The following is a 21,498-nucleotide window of genomic DNA, read 5'->3' as shown; positions in this document are numbered from 1 at the left end:
AAGCCAGCGCGTGGGCGCGCTTTCGCCATTTGTTCGCGCCGTCTTTGAGCGAGCTCTGTGGTGGTGGTGTTGGTGGTGGGGGGTTCTCGTTGTCTGTTTCCTTCACCGACCCGAGACGGCGGTGGGAAGGTAAGCTAGGTAAGCGTGGGGGTTTGTCTACGTGTTGTTGGGTGATGCCGGGTGAAGCGTTTGTTGACTCCCTCACCTCACCCGCCGCCGTCCTATTCTGCCGCCGAAGCTCGGAGGCGGTAAAGCTCCCTCTCGTATCGTCCGCGTCCAATATTGGCAATGCTTCAAGAAACCTTGATTATAGTCGTTCATCAGAGCTTGCTTTTGTGGCTGCATACGCCTGGGGGTTTTTTTTTCTTGTTGGCTGCTTTTTTGCTTTCTTCTCCCAACGGCGGCTGCGGCTACGGCTCCCCCCCGCCAGCCCAGGCCCTTTCACTTACATCATCGTCACCGCCATATGCCAAACGCCCATCACGGTCGGACATTGCATGGGGACTACTAGAGGGGTGTGGTGTGTGTGCTGCAGGGCAGCACAAAGGGGGAACTGATCGGGCAGGAATTTAGACAGAGACTTGCAGCGGAATATGACAAGTGATAGGTGAGCGGGGGCTGGAACGGTCCTGGACCACCCGGGGCAACTCGGGGAATCTCAGCGCGACCCGCGACCGCAGTGTCTCGTCGATCCCAACGCTTGCGAGATTACAGAATACAAGAGTGCAGAAACACACAGGACGAAACCCCACGGGCCTGGGTCTGGGTGCCGGCCATGACCGTCGACCGCATCTCGCAGGTGTCCAGCCTGCCACTGTCATGCATTTGCTTGCTTTGGTCGGCAGCGGTCACTGAGCGGTGTCTGTAACGGTAGGCAATCCAGACGCTGGCCCGCTGTCGGGAGATGGGCGATCCTGAGATATCGTGCATTCCAGGCCTGCCCCGCCGGAGCCCGGCTCCGGAGTGACCAAAAACAACAGCACTACCCCCCTCCCTCCGTACAGCCCGCCTTACATGACACCTTTTGTGGTCGGCTAACGATTATTCATGATACCAATCGTCTTGGAGCCCAATCTAAACAACGTGGGCATCGCAGCGATTACACCCCTCGGAGTCACGTCGGGGTGCCCCATCATACTCAACGGCCATCGCTCCGGACTTTGCATCCACCCCATAGCAAGGCCTCGTACGGGGAGATTATTCCAATTGGCCTCGCCGTCATTTGTGATGTTCATCCCACCATCACCTACATACTCATACTCAAAACCCCCACACGACCAAAGTGCGGATGACAATTCAAGTCGACAACGGTCCTCTCTATGGAACGCGATGAGAAAGTCAAAGCTGGGCGCCTCCACATCACATCACATCACACACTTCATCACAGTCGACGGATGCCAATAGCACTTGCAAGAGTGTCTGGGTGACCGTGTCCCATGGGCGGCGCTCGGGACCTGACTGGCCGGGCGCGTGCGAATCCTTTTCATGAGGCCGCGCTCCAATCACCGTTCGGCGCATCGCGCAAGTTGTGTTGCTTGCTCTCTGTTGGGCAAGAGAGTGTGCGCGATGGCCAATCCCCATGTTGGATATCAACCGTATATTTGTCTCCTCCGTTTGTGCGCGCTTCGCAGTCACTCCTCTCCCATCAGTCTGTGACTCACCGATGGGGTTCCTTGGTGGATGCAAAGAAAGGCTTTGTAAAGCGGTCGCAGAATAAGGTACTTGACACTTGCACACCGCGATTTCCTTTCCTGCAGCCCAAACGCATATTTCTTGATTATCGCTGCATGCGCCGGCACCCTCACCTCTCTAGTGTTCCCAACCCCAGTCCGCTTCCCATCCCGCTGCATCAAATCCGATAGCGGGCCGCCCTGAGCGCCGTCGACGAATCTGTGTAATGCACACACCACAACCCACAACCCACTCATCACTTCCCTCATCCCGCTCTTCCACATTAAAAGATGCAGGTTGTCCCAAGGCATGTACCTCGCCTTACGTGCGCTACCGGCTACGCAGGCATGGGGAATCCGAAATAAGGTATACGGTGTGTGTACGCCGTGGCAGACGTGCCAACCCAAGCTGAAGGTCGGGCGGGGGGGTAACTGGTGTGCTTGGGTGCTTGGGTGCCTGGGTGCCTCCCCGATTCGCCCGCGATCGTGCAGCTTGCGTCCCAAAGGAAAGAGGAAAAAGCAAACGCCTAGCAGCATCGCCAGCTGAAACCGCATCCCTCCAGAAAGAAAAGAAGCCCCCCTGTCGGTTGCATGTTTGGGCTCTGCCCACCCCCATTGATACCTCTTCTGCCCATTCGTACGTGCCCTGTCTTCACCGCTCTCAGTATGATCACAAAATTTGAAGCAAACTTGAGAATAAATGACAATGGTACAAACGCAAAAACAAAATAAAAAATGACCGATGCATCTGTAATCTGAGCCTTGTCTGAGATTACTTGGCATCGGGCAGATGTAAGAATGAGCTGTCTCTCCACCAGTGTCTCATTACACACATCCGCCAGGGCATAAAAGTCCGCCCAAAACAAGACGAGACTTATTCCGAAAAGCAAGGTGAGGCCCAGACAGTCCCATTCCAGCGTGTCAATTTTAAGAGACCTGTTTGCGACAACGAACCCCTGGTCACGGCCGCCAACTGGCAGATGCACCACTGCGTTGTCTCCGATTGAGTACGCCGGATCGCCAGGGAAAACGAAAATTGATCAGACTCGTTGCTTCTCTCTGTCCCCTCCCCGCTCCTTGTGCTACGAGGAGTGACGTGTTTGTCTTTTTCGGGGGCGGATGGGGCGCCGTTGAGGGCGTGCGCATCGACCACACTCAAAAGTCGTTGACTTTTTGTGTAACTTGTTTGTTTTAAGTGGATATGGGGGGATGGGAGTCAGGCTCAGGAGACTCACCGCGTGTTCCTGTGTCCACCGCCTGAGAAGCAAATTTCCGCCATGGTGAGAATCGGCTTCCGGCGTCTGATGTTTCTCGCGGTCAATGACACCCCCGGAGCGGTATCTGAGCTCGCGCGGTGTAGGTTTGATACGGATGGCGTTCTCGGGCATACATGGCGGCTTTGTTCAACGTCTGCAAACGCCCGTTTCCCCTGAACCGATAGTGTATCGGGAAATCCATATGCTCCCATGAACATCTTTCATGAGTCCTACATGCCAATCACCGGGATTGAGACGGCACCTGCCAACTATTCCATCCGTATCCGTCGAGAGCAAAACACATACTGAGGACCTAACGGTGCTGGTTCACCCGCACACGGATGAGCTCAACCCTGGCTCTCTCGCGTGCGTGGGAACGCCCCTCCGGCGTCCGCGGCGACTGTCAAACCTACATGAACCGCACGCAGTCCACCGCCGATCCCCTATCAGGGCCCTGTGAACCACCTCGTCGGGCTCGTTAATGCTCCCACTTTTCGCTCCCGTCTGAGGACGTTGAGGTCCGCTTTTGGTCCCGATGCGATGCCCCACTTGTCCGGCTCCGCGCTGGTCCGTGTGTCGGCACCGGAGGTCCCGCGACTTGCCTATTCGGGACGCAGAAGGTCGGGGGACCGCGCTACTTCGGATGATCTGCAAACGGTCGCTTAGCGCGAGATCGAGTCAGTTCACCTTGAGTTATTGCACGACAAAAGCACTTTGAAGGCCTGTTGTGTGTTTGGTTCATTACAACAAGTTTGCAAAGCCATTCACTCCCTCATAGCGTAGGTAGGCGAGACAAGGTTTTCAGAAGATTCTCTATTATTCCGTTTTTGACATGCCGCGAAACAAAGACATCGGGGAGATGCCACATCTCTAAATTAGCTGCGGAGGCTCGTAAAAGAGAGACAAGAAGATGAAGTACGTGGAACTACGCGGAGCGTCTCAAGCCCGCCCATTATTTTCCTCGGTCATTATTTTCGGGAATCATACCATCCTCCCATTTTCCATCAAGAGATCGATGCCGCGTTATGCGTCAAGTCTTTACAGAGGCAGAGTCTCCTCCGCCTCAGAGACGGTACCGTTCGTAACGGCAGCGCGATGGCCGCGGGCGACGTATCCGTAGGCGGGGTAGTACTGGTCGAGCCAGGAGAAGAGCTCGAGGGCGCCGGGGGTGTTGCGCCAGTCGCGCATGAGGTCGAGGGAGATGGAGAAGAGGGAGACGATCTGGACGCCGGCGGCGGCCATGCGGTCGTTGGAGACGTCGCGGATGAGCTCGGTGGTGGTACCCGAGGCCTCGACGTTGGCCCAGACCGAATAGCCCTCGGCGCGGAGGGAGAGGGCGAGAAAAGTGGTGCAGACGTCCGTGGTGATGCCGGCGAGGATGATCTGGGACTTGTTGGCGGCGCGGACGGCGTCGCGGAAGTCCGAGTTGTCCCAGGCGTCGACCTCACCGTTGCGCTTGATCAGGGGCGCGGTCGGGTGCAAGTCGAGGATCTCCTGGGGGAGAGGGCCGTTGGGGCCTGTATTCGTGCCGTTAGAGTCCGAAAGACTGGGGGGAAAGCAAGCTCAGAGTGAAGAAGGGCATACCGGTCTCGGCCGAGGTGGTCAGGACGACGGGGAGGTCAAAGACCTTGGCCAGCGAGGAGTGAGCAAGCATTGAGTTGCGGAAGAGGGTGGGATCAAAGTCGCGGGCGAGGTTGAAGAGACCCTCCTGCAAGTCGACGACGAGCAGCATCGAGTCGTTCTTGTTGAGCCTCTCCCAGGGGACGGCTTGTGTTCGTGTTAGTAAATATCTCCTGTATCCGGTAGGCCTTAATAAAGACATTGGGTAGTAAGCTTACCATCAGCGTTGGCAACGGCGGAGAAGAGCGCCGAGGCGGCGAGAGTCATGGAAAACTTCATCTTGACGGAGGGCTTTTGGGGGATTGATCCTGTGGAAAGCTGGTTGAGTCTTTAAGAGGAAGATGACTGTCCTTGTCTGGATTGTCTGCTGGATGAGGATGAAAGGGAAAAGACCGAACGAAGGTAAGACACTTCACTCTTCTTATAATTAATTCTAACGATACATAGCGGAAGCCGAAAAAAAAAAAGCCACCAGGTGAGAGAGACTTGAGTAGCCCAAGTCGCTCATCTCGGACCAGACTCCGCCAAGCCAGCATCGTGGACGAGTGCTTGGCTGTCCATGACCAAGCCGAATACGTTATCAAGTTGTGGGGTTTGCCAATAGCCCAAGTCACACTGGCATAGGGAGCACTTCCGGCTTGGAGGCATCAAATGCGAGATGCAGGGCATAGAAGCCTCGCCCGTCCCTCCTTCACGGGAAATTTCCCAATTCGGAAACATGGTGGAAGGATGGTGAAGCAGACGATGGTAAAGATGCATGGCTTTGACAAGCATTCGGTAACCAATGTGCTGTACTTTAGTAAGCTCCCCCGGTTCATCCTATGTCGGCGACAATCCCATCAAGCACTCATCGGTAGTGTGCGAGGTTTGTCATTGGTGGTTCACGCTTACCGAGCGGCCCGGGGTTGGTTTGCGGTGGAACTCCGCTCGGTGCGACCCAGACCCGCATATTGGGATTGCGGAGAAACGTCAGCATTGCCATCGATTCTCTGTAAATCCAGTCCCGTGGGCATTACACAGAAGGAGCTTTTCGAGATCTCGGTGTTGGGGAGGGAATCGATGCCTGGGCTGGAGTAAGCTCGACAAAAGCGACGTGACCGAGGGGATCCTACACATACCTGGCCAGCGGGCGATGTTGGGAAAGCATCGTGTAAGTCATACCGCAGCATCTCATTTCTCAAGCCCCGCCGGCGCAAAGACGTAGAACATGACGTCCTGCCTACTTGGCGATGGTGAGATGGGGCAGTCGTTGACGGCTTAGCTAAGAACCCTGTCGGTATTTGATAATGCGGTGGCTTTTGCGTTGTGAGATGCGTCCCGCTCCGTTGTGGAGACGACCTTGAGGCCCGATGCCGCCATGTAAGAGTGGAGGCGCCGATTCCTAAGCTGTGATGGTGCGTGTGTCAGCACCCATATTTGCACAGAGAAATGCTCATCTTTCTTGCTCATTCGCGTTCAGGCAGGGAAATACCGTAAACCGGGGTTTCCTCACAATTCTCCACTATATGTGCCATGGATATTCTCCTCTGTATCTCTCCATCTGTCTCCGAGTCTGCTGTTTTCTCATGTCGTCGTCGTCCTGGGACCATCCTCTCTTCTCACCACTTCTCGTCAATTTTCGTTGCTGTAAGTACCTTGGTCGCGCTTGTGTATTTGGTATATCGGCCTCTTTACTTGAGAAAACAGTCAAATCGATCCGGTGATACAAAGGAAAAGACAATCAAGGCGGACGGGAGTGTATCTCAGGTGTTTGGTAGTGCACCCATGACCCAAGACTCTAATGCTGAGGTTTCTGGGGGTCCGGCATCGACACAAACTACTGGTAGAGGAGCACTAGACGTACACCAGCAGTGAAGACAGGCTCTGTAACCGACCACTGGCGAGATCAGATTGTGAAGTCTGTGGCATGATAAGAGAGAATGACTGCAGAGAACCTTACATCGATGTAGTGAAAGGCAGAAACCAACAACGAAACGGACGAGCTGTTCTGCAGGGATCAAGGTAGCAACAGGACTCCAGCCAATTCAGATTGGGGTGGACATGGTGGGTTGGTCAGTCGCCTTTGTGAGACTTTTGCATGCGATGCCTCCCAAAGCGCGAACAACAATTTGTCCAAGGCAAGACGAGCACTTCTACCATGGGACCTGGGGAGCCAGTATGGACCTTTTAGACCTTCTGACACTAGTCGGGGATATTGGAACAGCATTGGGGAAAGGCTTGGCTTGGTAGATTCCAATCTGGGCTCATGATCAATGACATCAACTGCAGCGACTGCTCATACTGTCTCAACAACTATCAAATCGAGGCATTGATTTGAACGAATCTTGTGACATTTTCTCATTCCGAGACCCTCTTTCCATGTCACTGACTTTATGCAAATGACCGATTGAGAGGCGCCGTACAATGCCCCTTGACCGAGAGTCATCTGTCCGGCCTTTCAAAACGTCAAGGGAATGTTTACTTCTGAATCATGGCTACTCCAAACGCCGGACATAACATGTAGATGATCCGAGTACAACAGAAACCGGAGCAACCGAAGAGTGGTGGATAAAACCGACGAATGGTCGGCAGAGGCTCCCCCAACATTAGGCGTGTCTTCGACATTGTATCCAGACCCATGTGAAATGTTGCCTGTAAGAAAGTCAAGCTGATCAACCTGGCCCATGAAACAAAACACCGTACGCCGTCTTTATCGATATGCAAGCCCTTAGCTCCGCAAGGCCTCCAGCCTGTTGCGCATCTGGTTCATCATCGCCTCAGCGTCCTCCTCTTCCTCCTCGGCCTCGACCGGTTTGGGCTCTTGCGTGACCGGCGCAGCGGGCAGCTTCTCCTTGGACATACGATCCTTCAGGATCTCGCCGAGGACCTTGTCAACCTCGCCCTCGGCCTCCTCCTCTTCGAACTCGTCCATGTCCTCGGGCAAGCTCTCGCCAACCATCTCTTCGATGATGCCAGCCTTCATCAGCTCTGCGCTCAATTCCTGCATGGTACCGGCTAGCTCGGGCAGCCGAATCAAACGATTGACATCCTTCATCACGCCGACACTCGCGCGGATGCTGCCCTCGATCTTCCTCACGGCAAATGCCTCATTGACTTGCATCTGCACGCTGTTCAGTTGCGCCTTGGAGGTGACTAAGCGGTTGCTCGTCTTTCGCGCGCGGATGAGTTCCCGTGCGAAGTCTCGGGCTTCCTTCTGTGCTTGTTTCTGCCTCGTGGGGTCTCGTTGGGCTCGTTTGTCGGCTTGGAGAATGAGGTTCTTCGTCTTGGCCTCCACTTGTCTGACTTGGTTGATGTCGCGGTCGAGTTTACGGATATTCGAACGGATGAGGGCGTTGCATTTCCGCAGCTGTTCAAGAAGAAGGAAATCGTTAGCAACTCTGGGCCTGTCTGTCACAAAAGGCACAACCTACCTGTTGCTGCGGATCAGGCTTGACAAATATGGCTCTGAGTGTCTCCATGTTGTGCGAGTCGACAAACAGAATGGCCGGAGAAGACCGTCAATACGCAGAGCCCCGGATTCCGATGTGTCGCTTTGGTATACAGTGAACGATTCTTCGTAACGCGTTGTGTTGGGCTGTCGCCAGCCTCGTCGGTTGACAGGTTCAATCAGCACTGCCTTGGGTTGGGAAGCGATGTGTCGTCATTCCCTGCCACTTGCTTGCCGTATCGACTGATACGGCTTGTGGTGGGGGATAGTCATCACGTGGGGAATGTGCGGTTGATATGTACTTAATCAGCCGAATGTCTTTATGCATTATATATATCTTTCGCGTACCGCATTAAGCGATGCGGATGCCCAGCCAGGAAATCCTCGGCTTCCTGAACAAGGCACCTCTGACGGCGATAGGAAATGCATTTGAGTCAATGACTGCAGCACTAGGTTCATCCTGAAATACAAATGCCATTCAATCGGTAATCATTAGCATGATTGAAAGTCTACGAGGCGAATGGAAATGGGAAGATGTTCCGCCCTTGTGCCATCTAGCGGACAGTTTGAGAATCCGACTGCGAGCAGTAATAAGTAGCACGTAGGTAGGCGAATCGCATATTCCGGGCGGCCCGTATTGCAGCAAATGAGACCCCTGGTGGATAAGGAAATCGGTGAGGGCCCATGATGATCTCGCTGCCTAGTTGTCCCGCGTCAGAAGACAAGATGAAGTTACGTTGGCTACCAAGATAACGAGCAGAGTGATGCTCGGGTCCGGTTGGATGACGGCGGCTCCGGCACTGTGAGACTGGGGAACACAGAGCAGAACAGACGTCTCATCTCGCTGGAAAATCAAAGATTCCCGATCGCCTTACATTAGTTGACACAAGGCACAGACTGCTCGAGGTTGTTTTATTTTGTGCATGCGTCTACCATGATGCGCCTCACCAAGAGCTGCAGGCGAGCGACATCTATCCACTCAGAATGCTTCTCTCGCCTATTTCGTGGGGTTGCAGGGGGGCTGGAAGCTCTTTCGGCCGTGAAGCAAAACGTCAGCAAAGAGGGGAAGACAGGGAAGTAGGTACTTACAACTGGGGCTAAAGTCCCACACAATAAGAAGTACCTGGTAGCAGCTGGAAGAGGCTCGGCCAGGTACCTGGCACAGCCAAAAAGAGGACCGAAAAAAAAAAAACAGCCCTTGACTAGAGGGAGGAGGGGAACCTGGAGGTGGAAAAGGAGACGGAATTTCTTACCTACCTTAGGTAGTGTACAGTGCGTTCAGCCCTGCCAGGGTCCGGTCCGCAGCGGCCCAGTGGTGGTGGCAGCACCACCTACAGTTGGGCCCCAGTGCCAGCCCAGTGCTCTGCTGGCTAGGTACTTGCTAAGGTACGCGCTGCGTGAGGTAGGTAAGTTAGGTGCTCTGTGCTTCCTGCGGCCTGGTGTGGGTTACCACCAAATCTTTCGGATTCGAGCGCCTTCTACAATTGCCCGTGATCTCCAGGCGGTAACTAGAACCCACCCGGCCTCACCCCAACCAAGTGGAGGGCCCAGCCTTTTCAAACCCGTAGCCTCACAAACCCCTCCAGCTTCTCTCTTCCACACACTCAACTGGACTTTCACATCCTCCAACTCTCACAGTAGTTGTCGATATCTGCGCAACTGCTATTCTTTATACCCTTCCTTCCTAGGTCAATTTGTCAATCACGATTGCCTACTTGCGATACATTTGCGCTCCGCGTGAATCAACATACCCCTCATCCCCCGTCATAGCTCCCTTCTCGACAAATTTCCACCAGCAGAATGTCTGCCACCACACAAACTCCTGAGGGTATGTGCAAGCTCATCTCCCCTTGGTCGCATTCTAGAACTCCAATCGCTGCTTCTCATCTCCGACTGCAATCTTTGCCGTGTTGATTTCTCCAAAACACGAGCTTCCCCCAAGTCGGAACCTGTGCTCGGGCTAACTAGGTGTCTCCATAGTCCTCTGGGCTCAGCGCTCCAGCTCGTCAGACGCCTCCAAGAACTTTGTCTACCTGACGATCACCGTTCCCGATGTTCCCAAATCCAGCCTCAAGGTTGACCTCAAGCCCACCGGCTTGTCCTTCAGCGGTCACTCCGACTCTTTGAAGCGCTCGTATGCCGTAGACCTCGAGCTGTACGCTGAGATCGATCCCGCCGAGAGCAAGGTCAACCACACCGGCAAGAACGTCGAATTCAAGCTCCAAAAGAAGGAACTCAAGGAGGAGTACTGGCCCCGTCTGCTCAAGGAGGCCAAGAAGGTTCACTTCCTGAAGACCGACTTCGACAAGTGGGTCGACGAGGATGAGCAGGATGAGGCTGCTGAGGAGGATTTCTCTCAATTCGGCGGCATGGGTACGTGTTTTGCAAATTCCCTCCTTATTTGGCACCCCGCGGTGGCGGCGCAAGGCATAACAGAGTCTCTTCACGTTCAAAGGCTGATATGGTGGCTTAATAGGTGGTATGCCCGGTATGGGTGGCCCTGGCGGCGGCGACTTCGGCGGCATCGATTTCTCGAAGCTGGGCGGCGGCGGCGCACCGGGCTTGGAAGGCTTGGGAGAGATGGATGATGAGGAAGATGAGGAGGAGGAGGACGACGATGATATGCCTCCTCTGGAGGGCGAGGAGGACGACGGCAAGACCGCCCCTGCCGCTGACAAGGCTGCTGAGAAATAAGCAATCTCTTCATCACGCACCCCGAGACGACTTTCCCGGCACTTGAACCAGCAGTTCTGGCTGCAATGCCCGTGGATAACGCTCTAGACTAACGACCATGAATGTACTCTTTCGAATCAAAAGACAAAAAGAAAAGATGATCCGTGATATTTGGGACTGGTTTCTGTTTATTTCCGATGAGAAGCGGAGGCTGGAACGTTTAGCGAATGGATATCATGGCTCTCTAGGTATTCCTCCAACCTCGCTGTAGGAGTATTTCCCCCGCGAAGGCCGTTTATCGTCTCTCCCTGTAGGCGCCCGGTCCACAAGGAGGTGCGCATAGTTATGAGAAGACGAATTGACCCAACCAAACACCATGGTTCCCTTCATCGGCAGACGCAAGCCTGTCATCCTTTGTGCCCTAGCCATGATCTATCTCTCTTGCCTCTGCAGCACATCATCTTTCGTGCTAACAACCAACTACCTTGTGTCTCCTTTTCATTAATTGGAAATCTGATATTGGCCAGGAAACACGTTTGGGTATACGGCAACAGCATTTTCTACGGGCGGTCCTCTTATAATGGGCACCACAATGCACTGGACGAAAATTGACGTTGGGGTTGGGGGCTCGGCGCTTTGTGTATTAAAGTCTGTCCGACTTGGGGATCGCTATAATACATGCCCTGCTATAACATGGGCGAAGCGGATGGGTGATGTGATATTCCGGCTCTATGAAGCCTTGATCGGTGTTTTTGTGATGTTTGGGGTAGTTGCCGGAAGGACGAGAGAGGTAGTCTGAGAGCTTGAAAGAAACCAAAACATGTCGAAACCAAAGCCATAATCCCGTAACCTCCGTGTCTTCTCTCTCCTTCCAGCAATCTGTTTAAGAGGTTCGGAGACGCGCACATAAGGAAAGTTCGAGGGACTCCTCGCGCGGTGTAAGCACTTTGACCTCCTCAGTGCCCTGCGTTCTGTGAATGAGTCTGAAGGAGCAAGGTGCCGTTTACATGATCTCGTCCTCCATAGCAGCGTCGCCGTTGGTGGCGGCCGGAGCCGGAGCGGCGGAAGCAGCGTTCTCATTCGGGTTGGCACCAGACTCGAAGTAGTCGGCCATTTCGGAGTCAAGCTCCTCCGCCGTCTTCTTCGCAGGACGGCCGGTACGCTTGGCACGAGGCTTCTTGCCACCAGTGCCAGCGGCGGCAGGACCACCCTTACCGGCGTTCGCGTTGTTGCGCTTGTTGTTAGCAGCGGACTTGGGCTGAGCCTTAGGCTGCCTACTATCTTGTTAGTGAGCACTTCCTAATTTCTTGATATGTTGCTTACGTGGTGCGCTCAGCAAGTGTCTTCTTCGCAGGGGGAATGACATTTGCTGCCTGAGAAGCGCCAACGACGATCTCAATCTAATTCCAGTTAGAAGAACGTCTATGGACGGAATTACTATGAGGAGCATACCTTGATCGGGCGGTTGTCAACAAGAAGACCATTCAGCTTCTGGAAGGCTTTGCTAGCGCCATCCGCCTCGCGGAACGTAATGTTGGCAATGCCACGGCTGACAGAGTTGGGTCCGTAGGAGATGTCGACTCTCTTGATGGGTCCAACTGATGTAAGAAAGTACTCCTGATGGGAAAGTCGATGTTAGTTATCCGCAAGCGTTGAGGTTTTCAGTCACTATCGTTGTTCGAACCCGCGCCGCACAAGGGGCAAGACATCGAAAGAAATCCAATGGTCGACCGGAGCATAGGATATTGGCAGCGAGCAGAGCAGTGAGCGTTAGTACGCACGTCAACGTCCATCCCCAAACAAGCCCCATCTTGAGCCACGGCTGTCTCATGCTCAGTTGCCATCAAGTCGGAGGGTATCACCCCAAGTCGTAGTAGCTGCAGCAGGCAAACGTCGTAAAACGTAGCCGTAACGCCTCTTTGGAGACCACCATTGGCGTTTCAGAGTAAATTGGCCATGTGCACTAGGCTCCAAACCTCCGCTGAACTGCCATCCGATGTTGTAGGTTGGCGCATCGATAGCAATGAAGCTGTATATCGAAGCCGTCCTGGCCTGTACTGCGACGATGCTCACTGCTTTGCTCGCTGGAAGGTGCTGCATGTAGCACTGTCATGCTGAATGAGCAGTACCAGACCGAGCTGGTAATGTGGATATCTGTCGAAGACAGCCAACGTCCCATATTTTCAGTCGGCGGAACCAATTGCTTGGGTGCTGACCAGGCGACCTCAAGACGGTACTGTGTTTGCGCGACAGGGACGTGCTCAACTTCTGATGAGCTCTGCGCCATTTCTCAGGATCGCAGACATGGAGGAAGGAGTCTTTGCGGCGTCTTTGACAGATTCCGTTTGGGAAGTGGCAATGGCCACAATGGATTGATCTCGCTACGACGCCGGTTGGGAAGGAGAGCAGGCGAGAAATGACATGTCGAACAAAGTCCGAGGGCTGAAGAGCCTTATCGGCAACATACCTTGATCTGTTGCTCGTTGACATCCTTGGGCTTTGTATGGGTTAGCTTGCACCAGGACTGATGGGGGGGGGAGGGGAGCAGCTTACCAGGTTGCTCACGATCACCTTGCTGTCACCAGAGCCTTGCGCGGGCTTGGCGACATTGGGCTTGTTGGCGACGGCGCCACGGGCAGGCCGCGATGTCTTTTGAACACCGCCGACTGGGGCAGCGGCCGCAGGGCGACCACCAGTGGATCGTCGCTGAGAGCGACGGCCGGGTCCACCTGTAGAGCGACGTTGGGTCGAGAGAATCTCGTCGAGAGACTGGTCAAGCTTTCCAGACATGATTGTGAAATGGGATATGTTTCGTGGAATGCTTTGTTTGCAGTGGTGCTGCGATAGAGTAGCAGCTGGTCGATGGTTCTCTTCAAGTATTATTAGGTCGTGAAGAGCGTGATGCGGAGCGAGGTGCTGATGTGATGAAGAATCAAACTTTGACGCGTAGCTTTGCGCGCAAGGAGTGGTCGGTCTGAAGGGAAAGGTACAGAATACAAAAGCTGCGCAAAATTTTGACGATGCAGCTGAAGAAGTAAAAGTTTGGTCTTGAGGTCGAGGGGTCTTTTGGATGTTGGGCGAAGAAGTCTGTCTTGGGAAGGAGAAATGTTGCGGGATGAAGGAGATGGGCAGGTAAAGGCGAAATGGGAAAGGAGACGGGGCATGGTGCCAGCGGAGCGGCAGGCTGCGGCGCGCCTGACCAAAACAAGGGGGGCCTGAGGACCCAGTTGGCAGCGGGAAGTTTTGATTGGATGTGTTAGTCCGTTTTGGGCCGAGAAGGACCCGCCAGAGCTTGCTGCCTCCTCAGCCACATATCCCCTGTCTGCGCCTTCCAATTGTTACATTCAGGAAGTACCCAGGTAGCTGTTCACTTCACTGGAAGTCTTGCAAGCTCTTCTCTCCTTTTCTCTGGTGCTGTGGTCAGATGCATCCAAAGGTGAGAAAGGTCAAAGTATGAAAGAGGGTAAGAGACAAATGCAATCCCAAAAAGCGCCAGTGTCACCAGAAGATACGATTGATTCAGCAGGCTATTATGAAGCATACATGGGATTTGCTTGGAGAGAACTAAGACAGGGTAGGGTACCTCAGGTCATGGATCTTGGTATCTAGCATTGTCATCGAAAGAACATGATATTGAGTCTGTGCCGTGAAACCCTGCAATAACTTGAGTTTCATCACGGGGTCCAAATGCTCTTGAGGGCTTGAGCCTGATGAGAGTGGCTTCTGAATGGTAATGCTCTAATGTTTCGAGTCTGGAGGTCAGGAGCGTGTAGACTCTCCGAGTATTTGCTTCTTTGACTGCAATGACTTGCAAAGCTCTGTGTTCTTCTTAGGTGGGAATCTCCGGTTGTCAACGCCTGACGGTGCATACTCGATAGCACCTGTCCCCTTCGACATTGATAATCTCTCGTCGGTCGATGTCGGCCCAAGCCTTACGTCTCAGTCGTCCCAAGACGGCCACAGAGTCCCCAAATCTCCATCGCCATATGTATCGTACAGCCACCTTCCATCGGCATCTGACTACCTCACTTGCGCGCTTTCGTGGTCTTCTAGGACACTGCTTTGGCAGACTTCGCGGGTCGCACTGCCTTCTCAGGCTTTTCCCCTTCCGTGTTGACTTCTACATAGTGGTAGAAGATAATCAAAACCATGGCCGCAGAGCCAAGGAAAATCGCAAGGCGGTAGAGATCGTTGTCGGAAATCATGCTGGGCTCGAAATCGTTTGCGCGATGGTGCTTTTCGGTGATGTGACAGAAGGGTCTTTGGGGGGGGTTTCTGGCTTTTGGGTGTCAGTTTTCGTACAATTATGCCATGAAAGACGATAAGACTTGGCATACAGTGAGTGTCTTTCTTCCGAATAACGATGGAAGGAATCGGGATTGTTCGTCAGGGTCGGCTACTTGGACTTGCTGGCGCGACGCACATGGAGCTTGAGATGAGGATGGTGATGGGCGGCCGAACGGACAACGAGACCACTGGAGCTGTCCACGCTTAGACCGGCCGCGCTAGGAAGGACCTGTGCTTGAGTCGGTCCTCCACTCTACTTAGTGCCGCATCCCCCTGGTCGAGCCTGTTGTGACGCTCCGCCCCCACCAATGTAAGCCCTTCACGTGACCCGCCCACCGAGCCTTGGACTTCTGACTTCATCCACGCCGCTCCCACTCTTCTTGGAATTGGTGTGATAACTTTTTGCGTTGCGTCGATCTGAGCGGACCCTACCGAATCGTCTGTCGACATCTCAAAACAACACGACCAAAGTTAAAGCCGCCAGAAGCGGTCTTTCAGTCGTTGCAGAAGACTTTTGCTTCTGCCCACCAACTTTTTCTCGTCTTTAGAAACCGAATACCCCGCCAAGATGCCTCCCAAGAAAGTGGACAAGCCGGCCAAGAAGGCCGTCAAGGTCGAGGACAAGACCTTCGGCATGAAGAATAAGAAGGGAGGCGCAGCCCAGAAGCAGATTGCCCAGATGGCTTCTTCGATGAGGAACGGCGGTAGTGCTGAAGAGAAGCGCAAACAGGCGGAGAAGGAGGCGAGGGAGCGGGAGAAGAAGGCGGCGGAAGAGGCCAAGAGGGAGACTGAAATGCTTCTGAACAAGCCCATGCAGATCCAAAAGGTTCCATTCGGTGTCGATCCCAAAACGGTGGTTTGCAATTTCTACAAGAAGGGCAACTGCGAAAAGGGCAAGAAGTGCAAGTTCTCTCACAACCTCGAAGACGAACGAAAAACGTCGAAGAAGAACCTGTATACCGATACCCGCAAGGAGGAAGAGGAGAAAAAGAAGGCCGAGACCTCTGCCGACTGGGACGAAGAGAAGCTTCGCTCTGTTGTTCTCTCCAAGAAGGGCAACCAACAGACCACTACCGACAAGGTGTGCAAGTTCTTCGTCGAGGCCATCGAAGACGGCAAATACGGATGGTTCTGGATCTGTCCAAACGGCGGCGACAAGTGCAAGTACAAGCATGCTCTGCCACCAGGGTAAGTCACGTCAGTCCAGCTGTCAACCCCTATGCTAACGCGGTCACAGATTTATCTTGAAGACCAAGGAACAGCGAGCGGCCGAAAAGGCCCTCATGGACAAGTCACCTCTCAAGACCCTCACCCTGGAAGACTTCCTCGAGTCGGAACGACACAAACTCACCGGCACCCTCACACCAGTCACGCCAGAGTCATTCGCCAAATGGAAGAAGGACCGACTGGACAAGAAGGCGGCTGAGGAGCAGGCAAAGAAGGCCAAGGAAGCAACTGGTCGTGCCCTGTTTGAAAGTGGCAACTGGCGAACAACGGAGGACGATGATGAGGAAGACGACGATGACGAAGACGACGGAATGTGGAACTTGGAGAAGCTACGAGCCGAGACCAACGCTCTTCGCGAAAAGAGGGAAGAGGAACGCCTGGCTGCCATCAATGGTGGCCCTGTTCCACCAGTGGTACCGGAAACGGAAGCTACCGAAGCGTCCGGGTCTTGAGCTCGCTAAAAGAGGAGAACCCTTCTAGTATGCGCCCGAGGCTGCGAGCATCACCACGAAACAGGCCGATTCCGAGCACCTGGAAAGCCAGGTTCATCCGGTGGCCGTGTGGATGCTGGGCCAAGCCACGGTGGCAGATCCGTCTACTCTCACACCTAAAATCAATGAAGTATGACTACGTACGCAACGTGCACATCAACTTCCGAAATTGAGTACTCGTGAGACTACCGATGGGATATATTGAGGATTTTGGCTACTTAGAGAGAGGCCAGAGAACGCTGGTTGTTACATTCAATCATGACGTAGATCTATGCTCTACACCCTTCGTTCCAGTTCCAACCTTGCTCGTGCTTAGAACTTTTCCACGTACGGTCTGATGTCAACCTCCTGAGTAAACGCGGAGCGGTGTTGCGTGTGCAGGTGCCAGTAGGTTTCGGCAATCTTGATGTTGTAAGCCAAGGGGTCGTTTGAGTATGCTACGAAGTCACTTACCGCATCTGGTGATATCTTGCCATCTTCTACACCGCCATTGGCGACGAAGGCCTTGCCCCAAGGGGTGTCGATGCCTCCATCGATGATGGCGTGTGAAACGTGGACACCCTTGGGACCGAACTCTCGCGCCAAGGACTGGCCCAAGGCGCGGAGAGCGAATTTGCCCGCCGCAAAACTTCCAAATAATGCGCTGCCTACGGCATTAAGTCAGTCATCTTTCAAGAAATATACGCTTCAAGGACAGACCTTTGATGGACGCTGTGGCTCCAGTGATGATCAATGACGGCGGGTGAGGGGAGTCGGGCACCGACTCAAGCAGCAGGGGAAGCGTTTTCTGCGCGAATGTGAAGAAACCCTTTCTGCACGCCATGCCTGTTAAATCGCTTCGTATAAATCAGGGATGAGGTCTCACGTACGGCGCGGCATCAAGACTAGCGTCAAGCTCCTCCCGCTTGAGCTCAAGGAACGGCTTGCGGGCGAAACCACCGTTTACGTTGTAGATGGCGGCAGCGAGCTTGCTTCCGGGGAGCTCCTTCTTGATCGTCTCAAAGGCGGCGTTGACGGCGGCCTCATCTGTGGCATCAGCCGTGATGCCAAAGGCTTGGCCGCCAGCCTGCTTGATCTCGTCTACAATGGCGTTATAACTTTCCGGCTTGCGGGCGAGTAGCACGACTGGGTACGCCTTTGCGAAACGGACGGCTGCTGCGCGGCCTGCGGTTGCGTTAGCTTCGACTGTGTGTACGTCGCGGGCTACGCTATGGTAGAAATGAGTTCTGACCAGTGCCGGAACCCGCTCCGGATATGATTGCGTAGAATGACTTGGAGGCCATGTTTAATCAGACAACTTGGTATCTAGGGAGTTTTTGAGTGATGTTATCAAGACGATTGTCAATTAGGAACTATGAATTGCAATGAGACTTTATGTGATGCGAAGTTCGTAGGAAGAATAGATGATGGAATATGTGGCTTTATTTCTACTCGAGGATTACATATGGTCGGCATGGCACTGTGAGATTAGACCATTGCTCGGATCCATGACGGCATATGCGGAGGGCCGAACGGGATGCCCGATTATTAATGCCCCCTCTCCGGCAGTGCTCCAATTACGGCCCTCGACCCGGCGTGAAGTGCGACGTGCGACGTGCAAGGGAACATCAGAGAATCGATTAGCAAAAACATTTGAAAATGATGAATTTAGATCAATAATCAACTACCTCTGAGCTAGACACCGCGCAATTGATAGGCTGATCTAGGTATTGCACAACCTTCTCCGCTCTACCTCGGTCATTCCCTTCGCTCGTCGCCTTCCTGTCCCTCAAGGGAGATACTGCTTCGCCAGCACCATTGAGCGCTTGCAATTTCTCTGTCACAATGAAGAGATATCTGTATCACGAGAATAATAAATGCCACCTTGCTCATATTATAATGCGATGGATTTTGTGATGCAAAGGAAGAGAATGAGGATGAGTGACATGGAATAAGAGTCGGGAGCTACGATCCTTGCCCGCGGTGCGAACCGCCCTCAAAGGGTAGGGCCCCGCTTTTTGCCAGCTCCTTCTCTCCAACAAGAGTCGCGCCTGCAACCTATCAACGCGTCGCTAGCTCATCTTTTCGACCTCAAGATCGACCTATACCACATCCCTGGTCGATCGCTCGAGGAGAACTACGGATACCCAACAAGTCGGCACTACCTACCTAGGTTGGTTTCGTACAGACCAGACACGCAGCAAACCTCACAATACTTCGTCACGACTGACTACGACTACGCACTTCGGGCACCTACCAAGACCAACAACATCTTGCCCACCAACATGCTCAAAGACTTCTATACATCTTAGGACCTGTCGAATTTGAGCATATTCATGATGCCACCATTATTTTCCCTGGACTCAAGCATCAAAAATGATCCTGCTTCGCGGGGTCCGGGCCATCCGCCCATCCCACGACAACGCACGCTAGATAAGTTTCTGAGTCGACCGGGCAGCAGCATGCCATCGACTTCTTCCACTTTAGGTGTTCAGACCCAGCCGAGGACATCGACAGCTCAGCCAGCGCCGCGGTCCTCGTTCGCCGTCATTCTGGAATCCAGTCCTCGTAAGCGCACGGGAACAGCCGCCGTGAGGACGGTCGAGGACGACGCAGACGAATTGGTGATATCGGATCTTTCACCACAATTCAGAAAACTCGCAGCTCAAGCAAAGTTGGGCGTGAGTCTCGCCAAGCCAGCCTTACCAGAAGCCATCAAAGATGAGCCAGAGGTCACTTCGCCAGGGGCCGCGACTCCTCCACCGCAGCCTCGCAAGCGTGGCCGGCCAAAGGGCTTTCGACCTGCTCTGATGGGCAACAGAGCCTCACAGGAGGCCGCCGAGAGTGGACCGAGAAAGCTGCGGCCGGACAGGCCCAAGATAGGCGCCTTATACGCGGGGAAACGGCGAGGTCGACCGCCCAAGGCAGCTTCACCAAAGCCGCGAGACATCTACGAGAGTCTAAACCCGCATTTCAACACATACATCTGCGAGTGGAAGGGTTGCCAGGCCGAGCTTCACAATTTTGCGACTCTGCAAAAGCATGTGCTGATTGTTCATGCCAAAAGTGTAGCAGCCAGATGTCGATGGGCAAAGTGCGCCGATCGGCAGCCACCTCGAGAATTCCCCACACCGGCAGACCTCAAATCTCACTTGGAGGATCTCCACATGCTTCCAATCGCCTGGCAGGTAGGGGACGGGCCGCAAGTGTCGTTCAAGCGATATGCTCCCGATGATGGGACCAAGCTCCCTGACTACCTTTTTGACAAGGCCGGCAACCAAATCACACCGTCAATCCGGGATCAGAAGGAAGAGGACTTGTACACGTGGCGCAACAATAGGCGGAAACTCAAGGACCTTTTGCTCTTGAGGGACCAGAACCTGCCGAGCGAGGACGAGGATGACGGAATGGAGGAGGTGGCTGAGGGAGACTGAAGTGGCTGATGGAATGTGGCGCAAGGAAGCAGTTGTGAGTCGCGGGTCGAGTCCTGGCGAGGGCGGCTACGACACCACCGACAAACACTGGATGGCGAGGCGAGCTGACAATGCTTGTGACGACTAAGCTTCATGGCATGGTTTCGGATGAGGGTTGACCGACTGCGCCTCCTTTGGGATGACGGAGACTTCAGGACAACGGGGGTATCCGCTGCAAAGAAGGCCCCTGGAAGTCGTGCGACGGACTCGTTCGGCTTGCTGGAAAGGCCGTTGAGCGGTTTCCCACTTCCCCAGACAAGCATGGATGATTTAATGTGGCCTCACTTGTACTTGACGGGTAGCGGATGAGCCGGAGAGTCGTCGTGTGTCGGAGCATGGTTATTCTTTCGAGAGGGATGGCTTGGCATTGCGGCTCTTGCTAAATTTGACAGTTCAGGCTGATGCAGGAAGGGAAAACGGCGCCAGGGAAGAGTCTGGTCGCATTCCATCTTACATCATCGGCGGGGAGGTGCGGTTTTTTGTGGGGGAGATTGCTCAACGTTGCATGAGGAGACGAAGGTGGAGTGACACCTCGGCATCCAGGGAGGGCCGCTGTGAGGGAAGAAACATGTCCCAGCCCTCTCTCGCGCGTAGCAAGGTGGTGGGAAGTAGGCCGGCTTCCCGGATATCAGTTGAATCCAGTTTCTTCTTAAAGAGGTTTCGGGGTGGGCGAAACGAACAGAGTAAGCAGACATCTGGATCAACGGGAACAGACGAGACAGAGCCTAGAGGACCGCCTAAGAAAATAAAAACCAAAAGAATCTATAGACCAAGTCTAGAATACTTCCCTTGCAGCATAGCAATTCGACAGGCGGCCGACGGACTAAAGTGCTACTGCAGAAGAAAAAGTGAGAGACTGGGCGGGATGATTCGTCGGAAAGCGCACGACACGACGAACCACACCAGCTAGGTACGGAAGGTGGCGATGGATGGCGGCCCCCGCGGTGGTCGTAACTCTTTCTGCTTGGTCAAGTCTTTTCGAGCTTGATTAACAAGCAGGCGGGAAACCTCTAGTGCCCCAGACGACTGGATCGCCGGTCAAAAACCCGCGCGGTCCTGAGTGGTGTGGATGGCTGAAATGGACCGATTGAGGGGGGGTGACTACGCAGCAATGAGGGAATGGAGGGAAACAGCCCGCCGCCACTGCTGCAGGAGACTGTCGGTGTTAGCGCGGGATTGATTACCTACACGATACGCGGCATGCAGGATCAAGTGAAGTACCTATGGCCGTCCATTTCTTGCGTGAAGTAAACCTTGGAGGACGGGTGGCTGATGAATGTCTTGCAAAGTATTGACAGTGCGACAGTGTCTTATTAGACATTTCAGAAACAACCTCAAATATTTTTTTCTTCTTTCTCTCTTTCTTCCCTATCCTCTGGTCATAGGTGGTAGGCG

At 53.9% G+C, this 21,498-nt stretch overlaps 9 protein-coding genes across 9 annotated transcripts; 3 read left to right on the top strand and 6 right to left on the bottom strand.

Moving 5' to 3' along the window:
* Positions 1 to 3,964: 3,964 nt before the first annotated feature.
* CORC01_05509 (isochorismatase) lies at positions 3,965 to 4,825 on the bottom strand (the record flags this gene model as incomplete). The annotated part of the gene is made up of 3 exons (XM_022617152.1): positions 3,965 to 4,443; positions 4,511 to 4,693; positions 4,765 to 4,825. The coding sequence occupies 3 exons, from the start codon at positions 4,823 to 4,825 to the stop codon at positions 3,965 to 3,967; spliced, it is 723 nt and encodes a 240-aa protein (XP_022476377.1).
* Positions 4,826 to 7,253: 2,428 nt separating this feature from the next.
* CORC01_05508 (Snf7 family protein) lies at positions 7,254 to 8,004 on the bottom strand (the record flags this gene model as incomplete). The annotated part of the gene is made up of 2 exons (XM_022617151.1): positions 7,254 to 7,892; positions 7,957 to 8,004. The coding sequence occupies 2 exons, from the start codon at positions 8,002 to 8,004 to the stop codon at positions 7,254 to 7,256; spliced, it is 687 nt and encodes a 228-aa protein (XP_022476376.1).
* Positions 8,005 to 9,773: 1,769 nt separating this feature from the next.
* On the top strand, positions 9,774 to 10,667 carry CORC01_05507 (Wos2; the record flags this gene model as incomplete). Its single annotated transcript, XM_022617150.1, has 3 exons — positions 9,774 to 9,801; positions 9,954 to 10,346; positions 10,450 to 10,667. The coding sequence occupies 3 exons, from the start codon at positions 9,774 to 9,776 to the stop codon at positions 10,665 to 10,667; spliced, it is 639 nt and encodes a 212-aa protein (XP_022476375.1).
* Positions 10,668 to 11,649: 982 nt separating this feature from the next.
* On the bottom strand, positions 11,650 to 12,477 carry CORC01_05506 (RNA recognition domain-containing protein; the record flags this gene model as incomplete). The annotated part of the gene is made up of 4 exons (XM_022617149.1): positions 11,650 to 11,920; positions 11,970 to 12,046; positions 12,099 to 12,263; positions 12,331 to 12,477. 4 exons carry the CDS (start codon positions 12,475 to 12,477, stop codon positions 11,650 to 11,652), a joined length of 660 nt encoding a protein of 219 aa, XP_022476374.1.
* A 278-nt stretch (positions 12,478 to 12,755) lies between these two features.
* CORC01_05505 (RNA recognition domain-containing protein) lies at positions 12,756 to 13,436 on the bottom strand (the record flags this gene model as incomplete). Its single annotated transcript, XM_022617148.1, has 3 exons — positions 12,756 to 13,082; positions 13,114 to 13,143; positions 13,200 to 13,436. 3 exons carry the CDS (start codon positions 13,434 to 13,436, stop codon positions 12,756 to 12,758), a joined length of 594 nt encoding a protein of 197 aa, XP_022476373.1.
* A 1,259-nt stretch (positions 13,437 to 14,695) lies between these two features.
* On the bottom strand, positions 14,696 to 15,130 carry CORC01_05504 (oligosaccaryltransferase; the record flags this gene model as incomplete). Its single annotated transcript, XM_022617147.1, has 2 exons — positions 14,696 to 14,893; positions 14,957 to 15,130. Coding segments are annotated over 2 exons (372 nt in total), but the record flags the coding sequence as incomplete, so codon positions are not given.
* A 371-nt stretch (positions 15,131 to 15,501) lies between these two features.
* Positions 15,502 to 16,612, top strand: CORC01_05503 (uncharacterized protein; the record flags this gene model as incomplete). Its single annotated transcript, XM_022617146.1, has 2 exons — positions 15,502 to 16,121; positions 16,171 to 16,612. The coding sequence occupies 2 exons, from the start codon at positions 15,502 to 15,504 to the stop codon at positions 16,610 to 16,612; spliced, it is 1,062 nt and encodes a 353-aa protein (XP_022476371.1).
* A 351-nt stretch (positions 16,613 to 16,963) lies between these two features.
* On the bottom strand, positions 16,964 to 17,934 carry CORC01_05502 (short-chain dehydrogenase; the record flags this gene model as incomplete). The annotated part of the gene is made up of 5 exons (XM_022617145.1): positions 16,964 to 17,053; positions 17,105 to 17,298; positions 17,351 to 17,463; positions 17,521 to 17,815; positions 17,883 to 17,934. The coding sequence occupies 5 exons, from the start codon at positions 17,932 to 17,934 to the stop codon at positions 16,964 to 16,966; spliced, it is 744 nt and encodes a 247-aa protein (XP_022476370.1).
* A 1,158-nt stretch (positions 17,935 to 19,092) lies between these two features.
* Positions 19,093 to 20,064, top strand: CORC01_05501 (uncharacterized protein; the record flags this gene model as incomplete). The annotated part of the gene is made up of 1 exon (XM_022617144.1): positions 19,093 to 20,064. One exon carries the CDS (start codon positions 19,093 to 19,095, stop codon positions 20,062 to 20,064), a length of 972 nt encoding a protein of 323 aa, XP_022476369.1.
* Between the last annotated feature and the right edge of the window lie 1,434 nt (positions 20,065 to 21,498).

Source organism: Colletotrichum orchidophilum (genome assembly GCF_001831195.1).
Source record: "Colletotrichum orchidophilum strain IMI 309357 chromosome Unknown Scaffold_38.1, whole genome shotgun sequence".
NCBI classification, from domain to species: Eukaryota; Fungi; Ascomycota; class Sordariomycetes; order Glomerellales; family Glomerellaceae; genus Colletotrichum; species Colletotrichum orchidophilum.
This window is presented reverse-complemented; position numbering and strand designations above follow the sequence as displayed.